Below are 12,689 nucleotides of genomic sequence, written 5' to 3'. Positions count from 1 at the left end.
CCTAGGACTGGGACTGCATGCAGTCACGTGGGGTGTGCCAGGCCTGGTCAGGTGTCCCTGCCACCCCGCCCCCTCTCCCCCCTCTGCCACGTTGGTCCTTGAGTGTCTGCTGTCCTGGTGGCTGCACAGGGGCGTTTCATGCAGTTAAACATGTCTCCCAGATGACTGATGATGTTGGCCCTCTTTCTGTGGTGCTTATTTGCCATGTATTTCTTATTTTCTGAAGCAAGCATTCAGATCCTGGGCTCTTCTTTCCAGCGGGTTGTTGGTCTTCCTACTGAGTTCTGAGAGTTATGTGTTCTGAAAACAAGTCCTTCATCAGGGGCATGTGCACCCAGCTTTTGACAAAATGTTTGACTTTTCATGTTCTCTTTTTTGTTGTTTTTTAAAGATTTTATTTATTTGAGAGAGAATGAGACATAGCACAAGAGCAAGCTTGGGGGAAGGGCAGAGGGAGAGGTAGAAGCAGGTTCCCCGCCAAGCAGGGAGTCCGACACAGGGCTCGATCCTAGGACCCCGAGATCACGAGCTGAGCCAAAGGCAGACCCTTAACCAGCTGAGCCACCGAGGCGCCCCTGACTTTTCACGTTCTGTTACTAGCTTTTTCTTATATACTCTGTGCGTTTTGTGCCCTGTCTTAAATTCTTTTGCCTAACCCAGGCCATAGAGATTTTTAATCCGCATTTTCTCCAAGAATTGGCACAGTTTTCCCTTTTGCTTTAAAATCTATAATTTTGGGATTTGTGTTTTTCTGTGGTATGAATTAGGGGTCAAGATTCTTCCATTTTTTCCCCCTGGATAGATATCCCATTGTTCCAACACCATTTGTTGAAAAGACTGCCCTCGTTCCTTCACCCGCAGTGAGGCGCACTCGCGTGGGTCCGTTTTGGACTCTCTTCCGCCCAGGCGATCTCTGGGTTTCCGTGTACACTGAGGCCCCGCAATCTGGAGTACTGTTGTTTTATAGTAATGTTTGAAATCAGATCATTTCGGTTGTCCAACTTTTTTTTAATTCTTTACAAAATTATTTTGGCTACCCAAAGACCCTTCACATTTTTTGTATGAGGTTTAGAATCCTCTTGTCAACTTGTAGAAGAATTTTTTAGGATTTCTTGAACTTCTAGGTGAATTTGGGAAGTACCATCTTCAGTGAAGTGACTCTCCTGATCCAGTACCATGTAAACCTCTCCGTTTATGTAGACTTCCCCACCCCACCTTGTGTTAGAGTTTTTAGTGTACAGTCTTATATGGATTTTGCAGAATTTATGCCTGGGTACTCTGGGGTTTGGGAATGCTATTATAAGTGATTTCTTCTTTTTCCCAATTACTTGTTGTTAGCATATAGAAATACATTTGACTGTTACACATTGATTTTGTATCATGTAACTTTCTTAAATTCACTTCTTTATTTTACTCATTTTTTTAATAGTTTTTTGGGGGTTTTCTACACATCCTGTCATCTGCTGTTACAGGGTCACTTTCCAGTCTCGATGCGATTTCTTTCTTTTGCGCTAGGACATGGGAAGGGCAACCTGCGTAATGTTCGGTACAGGCAGTGGGAATAGACACCAGGCCCCATTCTCTGTTCACAGGAAGCCGCTGTCTTTCACCACTGGCTGTGATGGTCGCTGTCGGGTTTCCACTGATGCCCTTTACTACCTTCTGTTTTCTTATATTTTTAGTTACAAATGGGTGTTGAGTTCCGACAGGTACTTCTGCTGTAACCATTGAGATGCTCTATTCTGTTCATGCGGTGAGTTATAAGAACGGGTTTCAGAGGTTGACCTGACCCCACATTCTTCAGATAAATCCTAATGACGGATAAACAATTTGTCATTTTTAGTTATTTAGTTATTGCTGGTTTTATGTTTTATTAAAATACACAAGTTGAAGGATTTTTGTATCATATTATTTCTTTTATTCTAATTATCTTGAGCTTAATCTCCTCTTTTTTGGTTTCTTAAATGGGAAAGTTAAGTCACTGATATTTAGCCCATTTTTAGTTTGTGATGCACCGCTTGAAACTGTGAATTTCCCATTGAGCCCTGCTTCAGCTACATCCCCCGGGAATGAGGGGTGTGCTCTTAGTACCTCCGAGCTCAAAATAATTTCCTTGGTGACTTTCTTATTTAAACTGGGTCATTTAGAAGTGTGTTACTTACTTTCCAAATATTTGAGGCTTTTCTGCATATTCGATTGCTAATAGTTTCTAATTCAATTCTGTAAAAGCTTAAAGAACATGCCCTCGGAGTTACTCTGTGCCACAGGTGCGGTACAACTTGGTGAATGCCTCACACGCACTCCAGATACATAAGCATTTGACAGCTGTTCAGTGTAGTGGACTTAGGTCAAGTTGATGGATAAGGTCATTCAGATTTCCTTTATACTGCTGGTTTGGTGAGGGAGGTCTGGTTCTGTCTGATAACTGAGCTATGCTCAAATCTCCCAACAGTGATCGAGGCTATCTTTGTTCCTTTCTTTGGGTCTGTTTTTGCTTCGTGACTCTGAAGCTCTGTCCTCAGGTGCATATATGGCAGTCTGTATGACATTTATGAAATGTTCCTCTTGGTAGCTTGTCGTGAGCACCTTGAAGTCTGATGACAGCAGAACCACACATGCTGTCCAGTGCTTGTTCATACAGCACATCTGTTTTCCTACCTTTTTACGTTCAACTTATTTATCTCTGTGTATTCAGAGTGTATCTCCCATGGTATTGCTTTTCTTGTCTAGTCAAAAAGCTCCATATTTTCATTGGAATGTTTAGTCCTCTTACATTTAATAAAAATATTACCAGTACGGTTGGTTGTAAGACACCCCCCGCCATTTGCTTTCTGTGTCTATGAACTGACTACTCTAAGAACCTCATCTTGGTGGAACCACACCACACACTGGTGATGGGCTTCTTTCACTCAGCTTAATATCCTCAGCGCTCATCCATGTTGTAGAATATGATGGAATTTCCCTACTTCATAAGGCTGGATGGTAGTCTATCACATGTGTATTAACGTTTTGCTCATTCATTCATCCGTCACTAGATGCCAGAGTTGCCACCATGTTTTATCTGCTGTGAATAATGCTGCCATTAATGTGGGTTACAGATATCTCTTCAAGACCCTGCTCTCAGCCCTTCTGAGCGTGTACCCAGAAGTGGACTTGTTGGATCATAGGTGACTCCATACTAATTTTTTGAGGCACCAGCATACCATTTCCCATAGCAGCTGACCCACTGTGCATTCCTGCCAGTGGTATATGGACCCCAGTCCCCCCACAGCCTCACCAGTGCGGCTTGTCCTCTGCTTGGGCCCAGAAGCCGGCATCTCCATTCTCTTGGAATCCCTTATCAGATATGTGATTCCCAGATCCTTTCTCTCATTTTGCAAGCTGCTTTTTCACTCTTCTTTTAATATCTTTTGATGCGTGGAAGTGTTTAATGTTCATGAATTACAATGTGTTTGAAATAGTTTTTGTGTGTGGTGATAGGTGAGCATTCGACTCGGTTCTTCTGTAGGTAGATGTCCAATTTCCCAGCACCGTTTATTGAAGAGACTGTCCTCTCCCCATTGAGTCTTCTTGACAGCTTTGTTGAAAATCATTTCACCACATTTGTAAGAGTTTATTTATTTCTGGGTTCTCTTTTTTGTCCCATCGATTTATAAGGCTATCCTTATGCTAGGGCCGGACAGTTGTGAAATTAGGTGCAGTATGTGTTCTTCGGGAATTTCTTTTTTCCTATTCTGGGTCCCTGGTGATGTGCCCATGGCTGAGAGGTCCTCCGTGTTCGAGGTCAGGCGCTTGCCGCCAACCCTGGCCCCATGGGCTGCTCTTGCAACACCACAGAGCTGTCTCCTGCCGCAGCACAGGCCAGCACAGTTGCATCCAGTGGGGAGACCAGCTCCAGGGACTGGAGTTCTTCACGGAATCCTCTTTCACTCCCAGTTTTGCAGGATATTTTTTACCATAAATGAACTTCTGGGTCAACAGGCTTACTTTTTTTTTTTTTTTTTAATTTTATTTATTTATTCTGACAGAGAGAGATCACAAGTAGGCAGAGAGGCAGGCAGAGGGAGAGGAGGAAGCAGGCTCCCCGCTGAGCAGAGAGCCCAATGTGGGGCCCGATCCCAGGACCCTGAGACCATGACCTGAGCTGAAGGCAGAGGCTTCAACCCACTGAGCCACCCAGGTGCCCCAACAGGTGTACTTTTTAAAAGGAATCATTTCGTTCCGTTGTCTTCTGACCTTAATTGTGTTGGTTGAAAGTCAGCCTAAATTCTTCATGCTCTGTACATGGTTTATCTTTTTTCTCTAGTCCTTTTTTTTTTTTTTTTTAAGATTTCATTTATCTGGGACGCCTGGGTGGCTCAGTTGGTTGAGCGGCTGCCTTCGGCTCAGGTCATGATCCCAGCGTCCTGGGATCGAGTCCCACATCGGGCTCCTTGCTCAGCAGGGAGCCTGCTTCTCCCTCTGCCTCTAGCCTGCCACTCTGTCTGCCTGTGCTTGCGCTCTGTATCTCTCTCTCTCTCTCTCTAACAAATAAATAAAAATATTTAAAAAAAAAAAAAAAAAAGATTTCATTTATCTATTTTGAGAGACAGAGCACAAGTGAGGGAAGAGGGAGAGAGAGAAGCAGGTTCCCTGCTGAGCAGAGAGCCCAGTGTGGGGCTCCATCCTAGGACCCTGAGATCATGACCTGAGTCAAAGGCAGACACTTAACCAGCTGAGCCACCCGGGCGTCCTTTCTCTAGTCATTTTTGAGACTTTTTTTTTTACTTTACTTTCACTGTGGATTTCTTTCTTTTACACCCTTTTACTGGGTGTGTTTTCCTTGTATTTATCCTTTATATCGATCTGTAAGATGGTGTTTTTTGTCATATTTGGGGATTTTCTCCCATTGTTTCTCAACATTTTTCTGCTCCATTCTTACTCTTCCCATCAGAACTGCTACTAAATAGATGTCAGTCTATTTAATGCTGTCCCACATGTCCCTGAGACTCGGTTCATTCTTCTTCAGTCTGTGTTTTCCATATTAATCAGTTTAGATACTTTAAAGATTTTATTTTTAATCTCTGCACCCATCATGGGGCTTGAACTCACAACCCCGAGATCAAGAGTCACATGTTCCACTGACTGAGCTGCCCAGGGACCCCCAATTTGGATGTTTTTATTGACCTGTTTCCAAATTCACCAATTGTTTCTTCTGTCTCCAGTTTGTTATTAAGCTAATAAGTGAATTTTTCTTCTGTCTTTATGGTTTTTCTCAAAATGATCCCTCTTCCAGGTTCCTCTCCATTGCCTCCCCTTTTCCCACACCAGTAACCTTTCCTTGTCGCCCGTGAGGGCCAGGGAGGGGGTTTGGTTATAGTCGTGGCAATGCTGTGTGTCCATAGCTATGAAACAAAATTCTGGCCCCAGGCCCCCTGTGGGTGAGCTCCTTCGCCTGTTCAAGAACACGGAGATGTGTGTCCGCGCATATGTATGCATATGCATACATGCACACAAGGAACGTCATTCAGTCGTTAAAAGAATTGCGACATGAATCCCTGAGTGGGTTACACTAAGTAAAATAAGTCAGGTAGAAAAAGAAATACTGCATGGTTTCATTTATATGTGGACTTATTAAAAAAACAACAGATTTCAGTGGTGTTGCCGGGAGGCAGAGGGATGGCAGGCTGTAGGTGAGAGGCCACAGACATCTGGCTGTAAGAGGGGTGAGTCATAGGGAGCCACCAGACAGCACGCTGTCTGCCATTCATACCATGTCGTGTGAAGTTTGCTCGGAGAGTAGATCTTAAGAGCTCCCGCACTCCACACGTGAAGGGTAGCAGTGAGGTGATGGGGGTGTCGGCCAATGCCGTACACATGCGTGTCTAAGCATCTCGTTGTATGCTGGTCGCATCTCAGGAAAGCAGGGGTGGGGGAAGAAGCTGTATGTGTTACGGGCAGCGTGTACCTGCTCTGATCCTCGCTGTGTCCGCTGGCAGCGAGCCATCACTTCTGTAAAGACGTGGGGTGCTGTTAGCACACTGGGATTCCCAGCCCGTTGGGTGGGGCCCCTCCTGCCTCCACATCCAGGCTTGCTCTACAGGGGGCATATTAGCTGCTGTGGCTTCCTGATGTCTTTGTTTTAGGTTCTAAAGACAGTCATAGCCATCTTCCTCCGGAGGTTCCTTTTCACCTTTTCCCTACTGAAGGAAACAAGAGCGGGGGAAGTGCCTTGAAAAGCATTAAAACACAGAGAAATTCTCATGTCACACTTCCCTCCACGGTTCTGTTCCTGTGGAGCTGGAGCAGTCTAGGGAGCGGGAGCACACTTGGCTTAAATAAGCAGTTGTATTTACTGACATGGACTCTTCCTGAACCTTCCAAGGCCAAGGGACCCCTTGATCCGGCTTCATGAGCAGGAACCAAGCACTCGAGCAATGTGGGCGCGTGGCCTATGATCTCCCAATAGCCAAACAAGCTCCACTTCGAAGCTGTGGAGGCTAGCGGTTGCCCCCAGCTCCCTCCCCCTTAAGCTGGGATGCATTTGGACCAGACAGGCCTTGGTCAGGATGACACCTTAGCTGTGGCGGCCGACTCAGAATGACCACAGAATTCTTAGGAGTGAGCTTACCAGGCATGTACAGCCTGTATCCATGTTCAGTCCTAGCGACTTCCACGGGAAGAGGTAGATGGGGCAGAAAACGTCCTCTGCGGGACTGCAAACCCAAAGGAACCCACCCAGTGACTCCCCGGGGGCCTGTGCGTGGCCGTGCCTTTGCTGTCTGTGGAGCCAACTATACTGCCGTGACGGCAGGCTGTCATCTCTGTGGTGGGGGTGGTGGCACTCTGGAGGCCATGCTCCTTGACTGGGATGTCTCCAACCTGAACAGAGCCCCATGAGTGTGCTCCTAGGACAGTGGGCACGGGCGGCCCCTCGCTCTGCTCTCCCCTAGGACCTGGTGGTCATGGCACTCACCCCAGTCCTGTCTCCCTTCTCATGCTCGGCTGCTGCTTGTCGCCCTGCTGCTGATCCGGAAGCAAGGTGGCCGGGACAGGGTTCCCAGGGAAGGGCTGGGGGACCCCCGCCTGGATCGTTGTGCAGTGTGTGCAGTATGTGGGGCCCGTGGGTGTCACCAGGAGCCCCTACTGCACTGATGGCACAGAGCCCTTGGGAGCAGGCCAGCCATGCTCAGGTGTCGGTGTTTTCACGAGGGGACTGTCAGCCTCAGCACCCATCAAGCTTGAGGAGACAAGCAGTGACCTCACTCTTCTCCTTGGCTCCCACGGCCCCCTCCCCTGCATGTCCCTGCACAGGCGTCCCTCTTGGCCCGTCTGTGCTCCATGTGCGTGGTCTGTCGTGGGCACTCAAGTGAGGGTGCTGTAAGAGCACCGTGTCCCCATGACAGAGGCAAGGGCACAGCCGTTCGCAGCCCGTGAGCTGTGAGGGTCGGCGAGCCCTGCCCTGGAAAAGACACCGTGTATGTGTGCATAGGTGGGGCGTATCTCTCTACCACCTCATTTCCTCTGGAAGGGATTCAAAAGTAAAAGCTTTATTTCTAAACAAAATTCCAGAAAAAGTAATGTAGAATTAAAGACACTAATATGGGGCGCCTGGGTGACTCATTGGGTTAAATCTCTGCCTTCAACTCAGGTCATGATCTCAGGGTCCTGGGATCGAGCCCCACATCGGGCTCTCTACTCAGCGGGGAGTCTGCTTCTCCCTCTGCCACTCTCCCCTGCTCCTACATGCTCTCTTTCTCAAATAAATAAATAAAATCTTTGAAAAATAAATATGCTAAAACAGTGTGAGATTGCTTCCCTGGCAGACAAAGTGTCCTTCTGTCTCTCTGGTTCTGGATGTCCTGCTATCCCCCTTCCTGCCCTCTTGTACCCTTTTGTCTTCCTGCCTACTGGCACGGGTGTTGTCCCTCCCCTGCTGTCCTTCAGTGATTCCTGCCAATGACAAATGCGGTCTGCGTTAATGGGTGTCTGACATAACCTGGTGCTCGGGCTGCTCCAGACCCTGCTCCAGTGCAGGGACCTGGGGATGGCCCTTCTCAGCCCACAACAGCCACGCCTGGTGCCTGGGCCACACCAGCCCTAGGGTGTTGGTTCCACGTGCTGCGCCTGGGGCTGTGTGTCTGGCACCGCCCGGCGGCTGCCACTGCTAGTGGTGTTCAGGACACGGAGTCACGGAGACATAGGACAAGGGCTCCAGGTGTCTTCCCCTGGCCATGTCTGCTCCAGTCATGGGGTTTTGGTGTGGGGGGGAGGGTCGTTTATCAGTTTTCTTTCTTTCTTTTTGCTTTTTTGTCTTACACTACACTGTTTTTCCTAATGACAACAAAATGAAACTTTTTCCTTCTTACAAGTAAACACAAATGTTTAATGTCATTTTCGCATAAGTCAGAGATTTCGTCACAGACGACACTTGGAAATCCCTTTTTTCTTTTTTAAGATTTTATTTATGAGAGAGATCACAAGTAGGCGGAGAGGCAAGCAGAGAGAAAGGGGAAGCAGGCTCCCTGCTGGCAGAGAGCACGATGCGGGGCTCAATCCCAGGACCCTAAGACCATGACTTGAGCCGTAGGCAGAGGCTTAACCCACTGAGCCACCCAGGCGCCCCAACACTTGGAAATCTTTTCTCCTACTTGAAAACATGGGTAAACTCTTTCTAGAGAACAAAAGTGTCCCTGCTTTAGAAGGGAACCTCGGGCTGGAAAGGAGCCCAGGAGCTCCATCAGAACCGGGGCTTACCTGGCTCCCATCGCAGGAGACACTCTCCGGTCAAAAACAGACACTTGGATTTCTGAAGTAAGAAACATGGTGTGTGCTACCCCAGTGTTCTGATTTTGAAGGTGCGGTGGGGGGATGTATTTTCAGAAACATCACTAAGATTTCAGGCATTTCTCGTGCCCGTCCATGTGCCTGACACAGGCCAGTTCCCTTCACACACATGCCGCTGCCTCAGGTTCCCAACTCACAGGCTTCCACGGTGCACACTGGGCTTGCGTGGTTGGCCACGGGCTTCGGCTGCCCCTGCTTCTCTCTGCTGCTGCATGGCCTCTCCTCTGAAAACCTGAGAAGTTCCTCCAGTATTTCCTTCCAGGGGCTGGGGACTCCTGCTGCTGGTAGATCTGCTGTGGAGTTTTTTGGCCTAGAAATGTCTTTATTTTGCCACCTTCTTTTTTTTTTCCAAGACTTTATTTATGGGTTGAGGGGGCACATGTGCGCATGATGAGGGGAGGGCCAGAGGCAGAAGGGGAAGCAGACTCCCCTCTGAGCAGGGAGCCTGATGCAGGGCTCGATCCCAGGACCCTGGGACCATGACCTGAGCTGAAGGCAGATGCTCAGTGGACTGAACCCCTCCCCCCCGCAGTGCCCCTATTTTGCCTTCATTTTTGAAGAGTATTTTCACTGCACTGAGAATGGTTTGGGTGGTGGTGATGGTAATGACTTTGAGAGGCCATACCGTCGTCTCCAGCTGCCGTGCTTCTCTGGGAAAGCCCAAAGCCCATGTGGCAGTTGGCCCCTGGACACGCTGCCCTCCCCCGTGCCCCTAGGTGTCTATCTGTCCGGTGTCTTGCTAGGTTGTAATTTGCGTCTGTGGCTTGCTATATGTTTTGTCAGCCTCAGAGAGCTGGCTGTAATCCCTTCACATTTGGCTTGTGTTCCGTTCTCCTTCCCATCCCCTGGGGTCCCCAGTGCATGCATGTGTGCATGTCAGGACTTCAGGGCTCCACTGGGTCTCTTCGCTCCCATCGTGGCTCCCGTCCATCCTCTTCCCGGCTGCAGCCAGGTCTTTCTACGAACTTTCTGGGCAGGGTCTGTTCTGCTGATTCCACTTTGCAGTTATAGACTTCCCATTTTACTTCTCCTGGCGGATCCAGTCCTCTGCTGAAAAGCTCCATGCCTGCTCCTAAGGACTCTGTTGTTGGCGTGCCCACCTCAGGGCATCTGCTCACGCACTTGTGCTCTTACCTCCCTTGCTAAGTCAGCTTTTTCTGTGTTTTTCTCTTCTTGAATCCTAGGCACCACGTGTGAAAACTGTAGGTGCCGCAAGGTTCTGTGTAATGCCATCTCCTACCGCGGAGCTGTCCTCATGCTGGCTGTCCATCCCCGGAGGGCAGACTTGGACTGTTGGAGGCTGAGCTCTTTGGAAGCCAGCCTTGCCTGTCCGCTTCTGATTAACTCTCCCTCCTAGAGTGCAGCCTTTTGGGTCCCAGCCCAAAGTCTGGGGCGTTTCCATGGACTCTCCTTCTCGGTGGGCACACATTCCAAAGCATGCCAGGAATCAGAGCGCTGGCCTGGCTCCCCAGCCTCTTGTTCCCACCGCTGTCCCCTCAAGGCAGGCGCATTCCTCAGGGGAATGGTCACTCCCAGTGGGGTCTCTACACTCTTCTCTTCAGGGCCTTTGTCGTCCCTTCTGGGCTAGTTCCCTTGTATCTTTAAATGGACTTTCTGAAATGTGGCTTTTCTGGTTTTTCTGTGCCAGATGGTCAGTTACAGAGTGGTTGGCTGTGGCCTGTTTCATACATTCTGGCCCTGTCATGCTCCAGGTCACGGGGAGGATGGAGGCTGTGTGCTGTGTCTCAGCAGTCCCTTCAACATTCCAGGAGGACAGGACTTTCTCATCGGCTACCATACTTTGTTCTGATAAATTAGTGGTTCCAAAGGCACTCACACTGAGTTTTCCGAGAACACGGGTGACATCAGTTCACATTATTAGCATGAAAGGGAAGAGGGTAAAGCCAGAAGGTAGTGGAAGGTCAGCTTTTGTCCAAAAGGAAAAAGTGGCTGGCTTCTGAATGAGCTGAGACAAGACCAAGCATGCCTGTTGGTCTTCTGGGGACAGCTGAGGGCCAGAGGAAAGGGCCAGAGGTCAGGACCCCTTGATCTTGGCACACCCTGTAAGACCCCGGGCTGTGGGCTGCATGTCTGTCACCCACCAGCAGGGACACCATGCGGCCCACGGGCTTCTGACAGCTGGGAGGCATGTTGCAGCCTGAGCAGAGCCCTTGGCCCACAGCAGAACCGCCTTTGGAAGGTGAAACTAAGGTGTTTCTATTTGTTCTGCTCAGATCACCCGAAAATTCAGGCTGAATTCTGAAGGCAAACTTGAACAGACGGTCTCCATGGCAACCACTACCCAGCCCATGACTCAGCATCTTCACATCACCTACAAGAAGGTGACCCCGTGACCCTTCGGCTTCTCCGTAGACGCTCACAGCCCGTGCGGGTGTGGCCGCAGGCCTCGTGGGCCCCAGAGTGCTGCCACGGGTTCCTGTAACAGCGTAGAAAAACCAAATAAAAGGCCTTTATTTTTATGACTGAGCATTTTGAATATTATCACTTGTGTAGACTGTGCATTTCTTTCATCAGCTGGTGAGTAACTTGTTTTCCAGTTGTTTACCTAAAAAATTAAGGAGTGATTTTTTTTCCCCCTTTCTTCTGCCGGCAGTTTTGGCAAGACCTAAAATATTTGTAAGTCTTCCTGGAGGAGCCAATAATAAGCTGATGACAAACGTAGGACAAATAGGGTCACAGTCACTTCACTGTTTTTGAAGCTAACAGGGTCTCGGGGCCACGTCCACACAGATGAAGAGCGTCTGAGGCCCCAGGATGGTGTGAGCTCGGCGTCCTTGCACACATCTTAACTGTGGAGCAGGATGCTGCTTTCATTCGTGTGTTTACTGTGACATCTCCCAAACACACTTGAGCCCCATGTGCCCGTCACCCCACTGTTTCCCACCACCGGCTTCCTTTCTTCTCCCTTCTTTTGGTGGGCATATTTTTAAACAAATTCTGGGCATTTATCCCTGACTGCTGCAGTATGCCTGGGAAAACAAAACCAAGCCGTTTTCTTCTTTCTCGTACACCAGCATCTCTAAAGCCCTGCCAGGAGCTTGGGGCGCTGTGCCGGGGGAGGTGGTGCTTGGCCCTGGGGACATCAGGACCGGTGACAGCAGCTGCAGCCCTCACCGCCCCACCTTCGGGGCTCGGGGTCCCAAGGCATCAGTGGCTGGGGTCGCCAGAGGAGGGCCCAGGGGCAGAGGAGGTTGGTGCTATCAGGCCTGGTAAAGCACCTGTGGGAGACTCACAGTGCAAACTCACCCTGGGGCAGAGTCCCCTCTGGGAACCTGTGGGACCAGACCTTGGGCTTCCAAAGCGCCTCGGCAGCCGGGGTCAGGATGGACGCTCCTGGGCACACCCAGAGCCCGCGGGTGACAGAGTTACTCTCTTGGGCTCCTTGTCTGCCCTCCAGGCCCGTGGCAGGAGTTCTGCCTCCACAGCCTCACTAGGCACAGCCCATGCCACTGTTTCCATGTCTCCCTGTGGGATCATACAGTTAGGCTACGCCGATCTCTGTGGCTGGAATCACCAGTGGCTCTGCCAGGATCAAGGCTGAGACTGCTTCACCCTCCAAAATCTAAGTGGAGATAGCAAAGCCCCTCTGGTTAGGATTTCCACATGCGGGTTTGGGGGGAACAAGCATTCAGACCTTGGCACTGAGGAAACCGGGAAGCTATCTCAGAGCCGCGGGAAGTTCCCCATCCTTCCTCCTGAGTTGCACAGGGCTCCAGGGGTCTCAGAGGGCAGCCCCCAGAGCTGCATGCAACGTGGGCTCAGAGCCCAGGACAAGAAGCAAACACCCTGCACCGTCATCGGTCTCCTACCCCCTGGGCTGTTGTCTTGTTGGGAAGCAGGTC

General features: G+C 49.7%; 1 protein-coding gene across 3 annotated transcripts in view; it reads left to right on the top strand.

The window, feature by feature from the left end:
* THAP4 (THAP domain containing 4) overlaps positions 1-11,309 on the top strand; it is a 40,492-nt gene extending 29,183 nt beyond the window's left edge. For 2 of the 3 annotated variants that reach the window (XM_032355479.1, XM_032355480.1), the window contains one exon: positions 11,061-11,309. In XM_032355479.1, the coding sequence (XP_032211370.1) occupies positions 11,061-11,180 (120 nt within the window). In that variant the 3' untranslated portion in view covers positions 11,181-11,309. The remainder of the gene's footprint in view (positions 1-11,060) is intronic. The other variant, XM_032355478.1, reaches the window with a different exon arrangement.
* The last annotated feature ends 1,380 nt before the right edge of the window (positions 11,310-12,689 follow it).

This window comes from Mustela erminea, chromosome 8 (assembly GCF_009829155.1).
Source record: "Mustela erminea isolate mMusErm1 chromosome 8, mMusErm1.Pri, whole genome shotgun sequence".
In the NCBI taxonomy this organism is placed as follows: Eukaryota; Metazoa; Chordata; class Mammalia; order Carnivora; family Mustelidae; genus Mustela; species Mustela erminea.
This window is presented reverse-complemented; position numbering and strand designations above follow the sequence as displayed.